This window comes from Hyperolius riggenbachi, chromosome 8 (assembly GCF_040937935.1).
Source record: "Hyperolius riggenbachi isolate aHypRig1 chromosome 8, aHypRig1.pri, whole genome shotgun sequence".
NCBI lineage: Eukaryota > Metazoa > Chordata > Amphibia > Anura > Hyperoliidae > Hyperolius > Hyperolius riggenbachi.
The window spans coordinates 299,473,224-299,486,669 of record NC_090653.1 but is presented as its reverse complement, the minus strand read 5'-3'; the positions used below and the strand labels follow the sequence as shown (position 1 = coordinate 299,486,669).

General features: G+C 47.0%; 1 protein-coding gene across 1 annotated transcript in view; it reads left to right on the top strand.

The window, feature by feature from the left end:
* SARDH (sarcosine dehydrogenase) overlaps positions 1 to 13,446 on the top strand; it is a 166,016-nt gene that overhangs the window by 56,913 nt on the left and 95,657 nt on the right. The window contains exons 9-13 of the mRNA XM_068249222.1: positions 4,089 to 4,175; positions 4,287 to 4,377; positions 9,143 to 9,284; positions 10,210 to 10,293; positions 12,316 to 12,429. Coding sequence (XP_068105323.1) covers positions 4,089 to 4,175; positions 4,287 to 4,377; positions 9,143 to 9,284; positions 10,210 to 10,293; positions 12,316 to 12,429 — 518 coding nt within the window. The remainder of the gene's footprint in view (positions 1 to 4,088; positions 4,176 to 4,286; positions 4,378 to 9,142; positions 9,285 to 10,209; positions 10,294 to 12,315; positions 12,430 to 13,446) is intronic.

The window sequence follows — 13,446 nt, the reverse complement described above, 5'->3', positions numbered from 1 at the left end:
TTTAGATCGAATAAACGGGATAATCGAACGTTTTTATCGTACCATTTATGGCCACCATAACAGTTACGTGTTTGCCTTTTCGGTTTTGAGCAAGCTGCTGCAGGTGACAGGAAACACTGGGGGGCAGTATTGAGCTAAGCAAAGTTTAATCAAAATGTGGTGTAATTGTGTTTTCAGTGACACTCCAGTGGAAAAGGAGTTATTGATACTCAAATCTGCATTTATATTGTTTACATGAATGAGCAATGCAATTTTTATAATAATTATAATTCATAGACTACACTGTTTGCATCTAGAGATGGTCAGAGCTGTGAGTAATGAGGGGTAAACCACTCCAGCTCCCTCTGAGACCACCGGCTGTAAAGTGCTGCAGAAGATGTCAGTGCTATATAATAATAATAATATGGCAGGACATTAGACTATGACTATGGTAGGATTAGAGTGTGAGCTCCTCTGAGGACAGTCAGTGACATGACTATGTACTCTGTAATGTGCTGCAGAAGATGTCAGTGCTATATAAATACATAATAATAATATGGTAGGACATTAGACTATGGCTATGGTAGGATTAGAGTGTGAGCTCCTCTGAGGACAGTCAGTGACATGGCTATGTACTCTGTAATGTGCTGCAGAAGATGTCAGTGCTATATAAATACATAATAATAATATGGTAGGACATTAGACTATGGCTATGGTAGGATTAGAGTGTGAGCTCCTCTGAGGACAGTCAGTGACATGGCTATGTACTCTGTAATGTGCTGCAGAAGATGTCAGTGCTATATAAATACATAATAATAATATGGTAGGACATTAGACTATGACTATGGTAGGATTAGAGTGTGAGCTCCTCTGAGGACAGTCAGTGACATGACTATGTACTCTGTAATGTGCTGCAGAAGATGTCAGTGCTATATAAATACATAATAATAATATGGTAGGACATTACACTATGACTATGGTAGGATTAGAGTGTGAGCTCCTCTGAGGACAGTCAGTGACATGGCTATGTACTCTGTAATGTGCTGCAGGAGATGTCAGTGCTATATAAATACATTATAATTACAGAAACTTTCCAAATAACAAGGTCCTTTTAGATATAATTCACAGAGGTTATCACATTTCCCTGGGAGGACTTGTAGATTGTGGGGTTTATTCTCCTGCTATAAGGATGGCGATAGCGGAAGCTGCACATTATAATTTAGGCCTGGTTAGTCCCGCTGATCCCCCTGGATCTGTATGCATGATCCGTGTCGCTGCTGTCGGAGGGCCGCCTCTGTCTGTGCCGCCATTATGTAGGTCACATCTCTCTCCTCACCAGATACGACATGACCTATACACGGGAAATGCTCTGGTCCAGAAATTCCCCGTGTAGCGGCGGCGAGGGGGTGGCAGACGGCAGTGCGCTGTGTACATCTCCCGTCTGCTCAGAATGAGCCAAAATACGCTTTTCCTGCTGCTTCATTGTGCTGAAGCTTTAGGAAGAGCGTTCCTATTGGCTGTCAGCGTCTGGAGGAGGCCTGGTTGTAAGGTGCCCATTAACAGTACAATCTCTTGACAGACCGTTCAGTCAATCAGATAAGATGCCGTTCGTGGTGGCGATCAACGATGAATGACCATTGCGTCGATTAGGATTTAAGAAGGATTCTTTTGAGGTCCATATACACATCCAATTTTTGTCTGCAAATTTTAGCACTTCCATGTAGTATGAGAGCATACTGACACGAAATCTTTGGCCCCTCACACTTCTGCAATGGTAAAATTGTCCAATTATCTGCAGATTAAAATTGGATGTGTATGTACGGAGCCATAGTCTGATTGGATTGCTTATTGTTTTCTCCTCCATTGGTGGGCCAGAACAATATTTCCAGTCTACTGAAACGACCCGTGCATGTGATTGGGCACAATGGTAAATTTTCGTTCAGGGGCGGAAATTGTTGCTACTGCTGCTGCTGCACCTTCCGTGGCGCTGTACAATAGAGAATGCTGAGTACAGATAGTAACTAGCAGTTCTAGTTCTCTCATGAAGCCAGGTGAAACACTTGCATCAGGCACAGAGATTACAGGGGCAGCATGTTTGTACTGTGTTTACACTAACAGCATGCAATCAGAGCAGGAGGGGAAGAGGTCATCATTGGGGAAAAGCAGCTTGTTGTGCTGTGTGAGGAATCTGACAGTGAGTGAGGAGGCAGGAGAGCAGCATTGGGGAAAAGCAGCTTGTTGTGCTGTGTGAGGAGTCTGACAGTGAGTGAGGAGGGGGAGGCAGGAGAGCATCATTGGGGAAAAGCAGCTTGTTGCGCTGTGTGAGGAGTCTGACAGTGAGTGAGGGGGGGGAGGAGGAGGCAGGAGATCATCATTGGGGAAAAACGGTTTGTTGTGCTGTGTGAGGAGTCTGACAGTGAGTGAGGAGGGGGAGGCAGGAGAGCATCATTGGGGAAAAGCCGCTTGTTGTGCTGTGTGAGGAGTCTGACCGTGAGTGAGGAGGGGGGAGGCAGGAGAGCATCATTGGGGAAAAGCAGCTTGTTGTGCTGTATGAGGAGGCTGACAGTGAGTGACGAGGTGGGAGGCAGGAGAGCATCATTGGGGAAAAGCAGCTTGTTGTGCTGTGTGAGGAGGCTGACAGTGATGCCTAGAGCACACCGATCGGTTTTGGTAGCGTTTTTAGATCCGCTTGCGGATGTGGAAACGCTTGGGTCATGTATTTCAATGGGCTGATGCACACCAGTGCGGTAGGCATTTACCAGAAACGCATACTCCCGGGCTGCAGCATTTTTTGGATTTTGGAGGCGTTTCTGCCTCAAATGTTAAGTATAGGAAAAACGCAAACCGCTTGATAAAACGCCAGATCAGAGCGGTTTCCAGGCGTTTTTGTTAGTTGCTGTTCAGTAACAGGTTTACTATAACAATATCTGTAATCTGCTACACAAAAACGCAAAACGCTTCATAAGAAAAAAACACTTTAAAAACCGCTAGTGTTTTGCAGATCTGCTAGCGGTTTTTGGTGTGCACTGGGCCTGAGTGAGTGAGAGAGGAGACAGGAGAGCAGCAGTGTCATGTGACTTGCACAGCAGAAGGGAGGAGGTGGCACTGCTGTCCTGACTGAGGAGGAATGGAGTGGCTGAGAGTGAGCAGTGTGTTTGTCACAGACTCAGCCAGCCAGTGTGCTATTGTGTTGAGCTGCAGCATGTCATGTGAGAACATTTAAATGAAGCAGAGTAAAAGGTCGGGAGCTGTGTGATCATTCCAAATGGGGGGGGGGGGGGGGGTGGAGGGGAGACATCCTCACAAGTTTGCCTCGGGCAGCAAAAAGTAGAGAACCGTCCCTGGTTACAAGGCAATCGGTTACAGATAAACAACTGAACCGACCAGCGATGCATGGTACATGAAGGTGGAAATATGTCACAGGTAATACAGTGATAACCATAACCCATAAGGCGAGAGAGCTCTGCCCAAACGGCTTAACAGTCTTGGGCATCCCTCCCAACTTTGAGGTAAGAAAGAGGGACACTTTTAATGCTGGGCACACACGATGCAATTTCCTGCCTGACAGGCAGGGATTGGCGATTATTTACGACATGGCCGATTGATAAAGTGATCGATTTTTGCACACGTATAATTGGAAAAACGATCGCTTTATCCATCGGGTGCAACTTTGGACATGTACACACACTGCAACTTTGTCTGATCACCCATCGACCACGTGGGAAATTGCATCGTGTGTACCAAGCATAAGACACAGCCCTGCCACAGGGCACTATCTGCAAGGAGTTTGTATGTTCTCCCCGTGTCTGCGTGGGTTTCCTCCGGGCACTCTCGTTTCCTTCCACATCCCAAAAACATACAGATAAGTTAATTGGCTTCCCCCTAAATTTGCCCTAGACTACGATACATACACTACACGATACATACATAGACACATGACTCTGGTAGGGATTAGATTGTAAGCTCCTCTGAGGGACAGTTATGTGACAAGACAATATACTCTGTACAGCGCTGTGGAAGATGTCGGCGCTATATTAATAAAAATAATATGCTGCGACTAGCTGGGCTGCCTGAATACCAAGTCCTCTGCTCTTCTTCTCATTTCCCAGAATCCTTCACAGCGGACCACAAGCCTCTGCTGGGTGAGTCTCCTGAAGTCCGCGGCTTCTTCCTGGGCTGTGGATTCAACAGTGCCGGTAAGTGGTGGTGCCAGTCTGGCCGAGGGGGGGGGGGGGGGGGTGATTATCTGCTTGGCCATGTGTGTGGTGGGTGAACAGTCATGTGATGCCCCCTTGTGTTGTCTGCAGGTATGATGCTGGGCGGGGGATGCGGGAAAGAGCTGGCGCACTGGATCATCCACGGGCGGCCGGAGAAGGATATGTACGGCTATGACATCAGGTGAGAGCCCCTCCCCCTTATCAGGTGAGAGCCCCTCCCCCTTATCAGGTGAGAGCCCCTCCCCCTTATCAGGTGAGAGCCCCTCCCCCTTATCAGGTGAGAGCCCCTCCCCCTTATCAGGTGAGAGCCCCTCCCCCTTATCAGGTGAGAGCCCCTCCCCCTTATCAGGTGAGAGCCCCTCCCCCTTATCAGGTGAGAGCCCCTCCCCCTTATCAGGTGAGATCGCCCCCCCCCCCAATGAGGTAAGACCCTCCTGTCATTATGCTGCACCTTCAGAAATGAGGAGTTATTATGCTAGTTGCACACTTTGCATTTTTTTTCTTATCTATTACCATTCACTTCTATGAGAAATTGATCAGAAAAACGATCGAAAATATCGGACTTGATGGAAATTATCTATTGAGCCATCTATCTAACACAATTGTATGGTGTGTACCCAGCATTATGCTGGGGATACACGGTACGTTTCTGTACCGTGTATCGACCAGCTGATCCGGCCAGCTGATAATATTCAGCTGGCCCGATCATGCCACTCGAATCCCGCCCGCTCGATCGGCAATCGATCTGAGCGGACGTGGCTGGGGTCCTTCCGGCAGCTAATTGGCCGCCAGATCGACCCGTGTATTCCCGCCATTACAGTCTCTCAGAGAGGAAGTTTGTCTTTGTTTCCTTTCTGGCTCCTGCAGCTGTGAATCGGTGACAGCCGGGGAGCTGCCTTATCTCCTGGCCCGACTCATTGCTGATAAGGGGCATTCTTAAGGTGCGTACACACGCACTATGGCCGCCAACGACTGGTCCGTCAGACCCTCCCGCTGGGCGGACTTTCAGGCGACAGTAGCGCGTGTGTACACACTGTCGGCGGACTGATAAGGCTGAGCAATCCGCCCGACGGATCGTTCAGCCTTATAAGTCCGCTGACAGTGCGTACACACGCGCTACTGTCGCCTGAAAGTCCGCCCAGCGGGAGGGTCTGACGGACCCGTTGTTGGCGGCCATAGTGCGTGTGTACGCACCTTAATTGCAGCCAGATCGATATGCAGTAAAACGGTGATTGTGCATTGATTAAGCAGGTTCGTTCTATGAGGAGACCTGCGGCTTCCCGGGAGGAAAATAACACGGGAAGAGTGGGGCTCGGGAAAACAATGGCGTACCACCGCGTTTCTGCGATTCTCCTGCACCCCCACTGATTGAATCCGATTGTATAAGCAGGAAAAATGCTACAGGCGCTGCACTTGCGATTCAGTGAAAATCGATTTGCACCACTGAACAGGGAGCGGCGATCATGATGTCACTCACGGTGCCCATGTGATCGGAAAAAGCATGTGCTTCAATTATTCAATGGCTGCTCATGTAGTGTGAGCTATCCCTGAAAGCACACTTTAAAGCACATATGGTGGCTGCCATGTTTATTTAAAGAGTAGCTGTCAGCCATGCTATCTCTGAAAAAAAAAAATCACATATATAAGTAGATAAATACTTGCTCTACTTATATAACAGATGTATTGCACTCTCCACATTTTGATTTCAGTGATTTTTCTACAGTAAAAGAGAAAATCCTTCTTAGCATTTCACATTTTAAGTGTGGCTATTTTGAAGCCTAGCCTGATGTCATTTCCTCCCTTACTCTCCTCTACCTGATTTGCCCGCCCTTCACTATAGAAAGTGCATTGACACAGCATGAGAATTATTGGCCAATCAGAGAGGAACAGAGGTGTGGGAGGGGAAAACGGGAGGGAAAGAGGCTTCAGCCAATCAGGCTGCATTAGTAAGCTGAGGGGAAGTAGAACAGCAAAAAAGACAACCCACCATGCCCTGCGATTTCTCTTTTGTGTACCAAATTTTCTGTGTACCAAATAAGTCATGTAAACTGGGGAATGATTACCGGTATTTATCAACAAGAAAAGTCATAGTGATTTTAACTTTTGGATTGCCCGGTTAGCATCCTTATTACTTGTTTACCAGATAAAAAGAAAATTTTTGATTTTATGCCTGACAGTTACACTTTAAAGAAAACTTGTCACGAAAAAAAAAACTGTCGGGGGGGGATACTTACCTTGGGAGGGGGAAGCCTCTGGATCCTAACGAGGCAGGTTCTCTTTAAACAATGCAGATGGCTTTCCTGCTGATCCTCTGCCTCTAATGGGTTTAGCCATAGTCCCTGAACAAGCATGCAGCAGATCAGGTGCTCTGACTGAAGTCAGACTGGATTAGCTGCATGCTCATTTCAGGTGTGTGATTCAGACACTACTGCAGCCAGAGAGATCAGCAGGACAGCCAGGCAACTGGTATTGTTTAACAGGAAATAAACATGGCAGCCTCCATACCCCTCTCAGTTTAGGTCTTGTTTTGGGAGCATTCCGGACGTTTCTTGCCATGACTTCTGAGGCTCCACAAGCCTGGCTCGGGTACCGTTATGTCGCATTCCTCCGGCCGCCTCTCATGCTTTTATTTTTCCCTGAGAATCCCGCGTATATTTTCGCTTTCAGCACCTGCGGAAGCCGGAGGTATCCCGCAAGTTGCTGGAAACTTTACAAAGCTGAAGCGATTACCTCTGCGCTTCGGGTAATTACCGCCTGCATCTCGCCATCACCCCAATCTGTGCTCCGCGTTTGGCCTCTCGTTTCCTGTGTCACGCATCCGTAACCCCCTCGCGATTATCCCTCCTCTCCAGCGGCTGGACCGGCCATCATCGCCCTGCGCTCTGCAACGTGTCATTAAATCTATTTCTGATGTGTAATTACCCCGGGCGGGCTAATGACTAAGGTGACGGTACGCGGGCGGGAGACGAGAGACGCGCGTCCTTCCTCTCTGTGACAATTCATTACCTTCTGCGCCGCAGCAGACAATGCTCCTGTCACCGGCGAGCATCCGGGCGCTGTGACAATGGCGGTCACGGGTCACTCCCAGAATGCTTTGTGCCGCGGCCCCAGGGCCGCTCTCATGTCTGCGGAAGTTAGCGTGAGCTGCAATCGCCAGTAATAATTGTGATTGGTGGTAATGATACTCTGCGATAAAACACAATCTACTGTATAATAGAGTGCGGAGGTCACGCGGAGGAGAGAAGTCGCACCGCGAGGGGGCGGCGGTGATATAGAATACGCACATTTATTCCAAGCACGGCGCTAACCAACAGTGATGAGCACAAATGCCAATATTCTTTGTATTCATTTTTGCAACAATGTTAAATTAAATTTTCGAACGAAAATGCCATCGAAGAGTGTTATTTTTTGTGTGGTTTTTGCTGTAAAAATTTTGATCTTGTGAGGTAAAATATTGTTTGGTTTTTTTTTTTTTATGGTAAAAATATAGATTTTTCATGTAAAACAGGAACACAACAAAACAAGCCATTTTTTAAAAAAAAAAAACGGTACTTGAAATCGAAAATTACTTTGGTGAAAATGTGCAAGCAACACGGCTAACTTATAGAAAAAAAATTAAACACTATTGTCTAATTAATGCTCAGTGGAGGCCTCATTCATACTTTGGCCTAGTGCACACCAGAGCGGTTCGGCAGCGTTTTTCGATCCGCTTGCGGGTGCGGATCCGCTAGGGTAATGTATTTCAATGGGCTGGTGCACACTAGAGCGGGAGGCGTTTTGCAGAAACGCATACTCCCGGGCTGCTGCAGATTTTGGATTGCGGAGGCGTTTCTGCCTCCAATGTAAAGTATAGGAAAAACGCAAACCGCTCTGAAAAACGGCAGTTCAGAGCACTTTTGCAGGCGTTTTTTTGTTACAGAAGCTGTTCAGTAACAGCTTTACTGTAACAATATCTGAAATCTACTACACCAAAAACGCTTCCCAAAACCGCAAAATGCTAGCTGAAATGCTAAAAAAGCGTTTCAAAGTCTGCTAGCATTTTGCGTGCACCAGGCCTTTGTCTTGCTTTTTTTTCAGCACATCATGTTACAGATACATGTTGCTTAAAGAGGACCTGTAGTGAAAAGAACATAATGAATGAACATTTTTTTTTTTTTTTACAATATTAACCACTTCACCCCAAAGCGGTTTTTACTGTAACAGACAAGCGATTTTCACCTTTCAGTGCCTATCCCTTTCATTTTAATGTGTGTGCTTTGGTGATTGTACAGTCTTACTAGATCTATGTAGCAGTAGGGTAAACTGTGTGAATAGACTTATGCTGGGCAATACACTGGTCGATCCGGCGGCCGATTAGCCACCGGATCGACTCCCGCCGTCCGCGCGCGGATCGATTACCGCTCGTCCCTGCCGGCGCTCCTTATCAGCCACTCGATTCCCCGCCATTGTCCGCCGGCAGGGATCGAACAGGGAATCTATCCGGCAGGTCATCGGACCTGTCTGTCGGATATTATCAATCGAGCCATCAGCGGCTCGATTGATGAGGAGTTTCTCCCGTGTATGCCCAGCATTAGGATGGATATTTTAGGTAGTCCCTCACATTACAATGAAGCGGTACGATTGTACAATCAAGATTGTATCATTAGTGGGCAACCTAATGCTGGGAATTCACAATGAGTTTTTGGGGGGCAGATTTACAGTCCAATAGATTTTCCAATCGTTTTTCGAAATCAGATCGGTCCTATCGAAAGTTATCTATCAAGCCATCTATCTGCTGAAAAAACTCATGGTGTATTCCCAGCATAAGGCTGGCCGTACACCGTACAATTTTGGTTGTGTGGGGACTGCTGTTGCATGATGGGAGAAAGCCCTTTATTTTTGGTTCTGTGATTGGATGAGTGAATCTTAGCCTGCCTCTGACTCCTCCTCTTTCCCTGCCCCCGCAGGAGATTCCACCACTTACTCACCAATCACAATCGCTGGATGCGTGAGAGAAGCCATGAATCTTATGCCAAGAACTACTCAGTGGTCTTCCTGTATGACGAGCCCCTCGCTGGCCGGAATATGAGGCAGGACCCTCTGCATGAGGTAGGGGGAGAAGCCTCGGGATAATGCTGAGACTTGTAGTTCATCAGTAGCTTAGCTGTTTGTGAATATTTTCCTGCTGACAAAATCTGAGATCCATCGCCTTCGTAAATGTTTCCGATGGACACGAACGACAATAAGAACCTGGCAGAGGTGGAAACGCGGAGTGCATTTTATCTTGAATTTTTTTTTTGTTTTTTTTTTTGTTATAGTTTTGTTTTTTTATTTGATTGTTTGAACATTTTCAGTCATATTGGTCTGCGTATCCCAACTCTGTAGTTGAGAAATGTTTGTAGAAGATGTAGGAGGCGGAGTTTTGAGCACTGAGCCCCACCCCTTTTAACACCTATGTTAACACGCCTTACACATTAAAGGGGAACTGAAGTAAGAGGTATACGGAGGCTGCCATATTTATTTCCTTTTAATCAATACCAGTTGCCTGGCAGCCCTGCTGGTCTATTTCTCTGCAGTAGTATCTGAATAACACCAGAAACAAGCATGCAGCTAGTCTTGTCAGATGTGACTTTAAAGTCTGAAACACCTGATCTGCTGCATGCTTGTTCAGGGGCTATGGCTAATAGTATTAGAGGCACAGACGGGATCAGCAGGGCTGCCAGGCAACTGGTATTGCTTAAAAGGAAATAAACATGGCAGCATCCATATACCTCTCTCTTCAGCTCCCCTTTAAGCTCAGGGCGCCAGTTGCCTAATATTAGTATATTTGAAGCTGGTTGCTCATAGACGGCTGCTCCATACTGGAACCCCAATATTCCACATCCCCTAATCTTACATCCTCTCTTCTGCCTGCGCTTGTTAACACCGCATACCGATAATGTCTGTCCGTAACCACACAGCCAGGCCTGGTCACTTGTGGATATTGATCTTGGCTGCTCCCCAGTAACTTTCCCATATGTTGGGGTCTTCACAGGAGCTGCAGGAGCGGGGGTGCGTCTTCCAGGAACGCCACGGCTGGGAGAGACCGGGATGGTTTAACCCCGAAGGTTCAGCTCCGGTGAGTCAGCGACTTGTTTTGGAAGGATGTAATGGTGTCGATCTGTTACCAGCAAAGATCGGATTGTATAGAGCTTGTGTTGCCATAAAACAGACATGATCGTTTGTCCATAAGGTTTAGAGTTTTGTGTTCCGATTGCTTATGGGACTCAAAACGCTAGGGACCGAGAAACGAATGCAATCCGCAGGTGAATGCTTCCCTAAGTGCGATATGTTTGCGATGCGATTGACATCCTGACGCATTTCTCATGCGATTGAGCTGCCATACTTTGTATAGTAGGACAGGAAAGTGGCAGAGCAGTCGCACTGCAATGTCATTTTTTTTTTTTCTTTTTTTTTTTCCCCATGATTTGGCAATTTAATACAAACACAATAAACATTGTCCACCCGATATATTGCAGCGGGATCATGGTAGTAGACATTAAACGCTTTGATGGTTTAACTCTGATGGCTTAGGCCTCGTTCACATCACACTCGCTGCTGTGCGCATTTCGGCAGCACGTATGATGTGCGACACGTAAGAATGGCAGAAGTCCATAGACAGCATTACTGCCGTTCCCATCATAGGCGCTGCGCAGTAGTGTGATGCGCTATCACACTGCTGCATGCATCTTTCAGGAAGCGCAGTGCTGACCCATCCACTGCAGTAAATGTGATCAGCAGCGCAGATGGCGGGCGATCTTACGCGTTCCGATCGCATGGCCATCTGCGCAAAATGTGAACGAGCCCTTATTCATGTGAATGTTTAAACCAGTGGCCCTCACACTAGGGCCCGAGGGCCAAATGTGGCCCCCTGAGGCTTTTTTTTTTTTTTTACCGGCCCCCACACACTATTTATTATAGATGCGGTCAGCTACATCTTTAAATATTGTTGGTCCACATATAGAATAGCAGTGCTGGCACCACCCATCCACATGGAAGCCAGACAGCAGTCATTCGCTGGTTTCCAATTAAATTCCACATCGGGTGACACTGCAATTGGACTGCAGCTTGTCACCTGGTTATGCTTCCCTGTCTGGCCCGCAAAGACTTCTACATTTTATGTATACCCCGGCCCCCCAGCAGTCTGAAGTATGTTGACCCGGCCCTTGGCCAAAAATGTTTGGGGAGCCCTGGTTTAAACCGTACAGATATCGTTATTCCAAACAACCGCCACATGCAAAGGATGAGACCTCTCCACACAGCATGTAGTTAGCGGCTTATACAAAACTTATACGGTATATGTCATGCCTTGTGGGGGAGGGGGGGGGGAGTTATTTTCCGCTGTGATAGACCCTGATCTCTCCATTAGGGGCGGTCTATGAGTTGCTAATATCACTCTGAGTTGTTGCATATTTTATGAGTGTTTTTGCAAATGTAAATGTCTTGGAAATGACTGCTGCTGCTTTTCCATTCTGCATACGTTTAGCATAATATTTGCATCAACTTAGAATCCGCATCTCTGACACCACTGCCCCTTCATCTTACCAGACAGCCTGTTAAAGCGGGTCTGAACTCAGAACTTCCCCTCTGCTCTAAAATATAAGTAACAGCATTAAAGAAAAACATTTGTTACAGCTGATACAAATCCTGCAATAAATATGCAGTGTCTACTTCCTGCTTTCATGGAAGCAGACATAGGGTTAACATCCTGTGTTCACAAATTAGCTGCTCTGCCCGAGACAGCCAGCTGACACAGCTGAGAGCTCAAATTACAACTTGTGATGAGGGGGAATTAGACAGGTTAAACTCTAAATACATACAGGGTGCATTCCTCTGTTTTCCTTCTGCCTTTTGCAAGAGTTCAGGTCCACTTCAGCCCATGTGAAGGCTGTGACCAGCGGCATAGAGTAGCACATGCTTCTAGCGGTGATCGGTGGTATGATGGCTGCCGCTGTGACCTCCGTATAGTTCAGCCCTCAGTGGCAGAGCTCCGTTGGGTGTGTATCGCACTATGTGTGACCTCCGTATAGTTCAGCCCTCAGTAGCAGAGCTCCGCTGGGTGTGTATCGCACTATGTGTGACCCGTTTTTTTCTTTTTAAGGTTCTGGATTACGATTATTATGGAGCATACGGCGTCCAGCCACACCAGGACTACAAGTACAGCGCGCTGCTGGAGAGGGAATACACCTTCGACTTCCCCAAGCACCATGACGTGGTAAGATGTGTTCCAAGTGCCAACAGGCCGGCCACTTAAAGGACACCTGAAGTGAGGGGGACATGGAGGCTGCCATATTTATTTCCTGTTAAACAATACCAGTTGCCTGGCTGTCCTGCTGATCTCTCTGGCTCAGTGGCATAGCAATAGCATAGCTTCTGCTGTATGTCACTACAGGGCCTCTTTACTGCACTCTACTATATGTCACTATGGGGCCTCTTTACTGCATTCTGCTATATGCCACTACAGGGCCTCTTTACTGCATTCTGCTATATGTCACTACAGGGCCTCTTTACTGCATTCTGCTATATGTCACTACAGGGCCTCTTTACTGCATTCTGCTATATGTCACTACAGGGCCTCTTTACTGCATTCTGCTATATGTCACTACAGGGCCTCTTTACTGCATTCTGCTATATGTCACTACAGGGCCTCTTTACTGCATTCTGCTATATGTCACTACAAGGCCTCTTTAATGCATTCTACTATATGTCCCTACAGGGCCTCTTTACTGCATTCTGCTATATGTCACTGCAGGGCCTCTTTACTGCATTCTGCTATATGTCACTACAGGGCCTCTTTACTGAATTCTGCTATTTGTCGCTACAGGGCCTCTTTACTGCATTCTGCTATATGTCGCTACAGGGCCTCTTTACTGCATTCTGCTATATGTCACTACAGGGCCTCTTTACTGCATTCTGCTATATATCACTACAGGGCCTCTTTACTGCATTCTGCTATATGTCACTACAGGGCCTCTTTACTGCATTCTGCTATATGTCACTACAAGGCCTCTTTACTGCATTCTGCTATGTGTCACTACAGGGCCTCTTTACTGCATTCTGCTATATGTCACTACAGGGCCTCTTTACTGTATTCTGCTATGTGTCACTACAGGGCCTCTTTACTGTATTCTGCTATATGTCACTACAGGGGCTCTTTACTGCATTCTGCTATATGTCACTACTGGACCTCTTTACTGCATTCTGCTATATGTCACTACAGGGCCTCTTTACT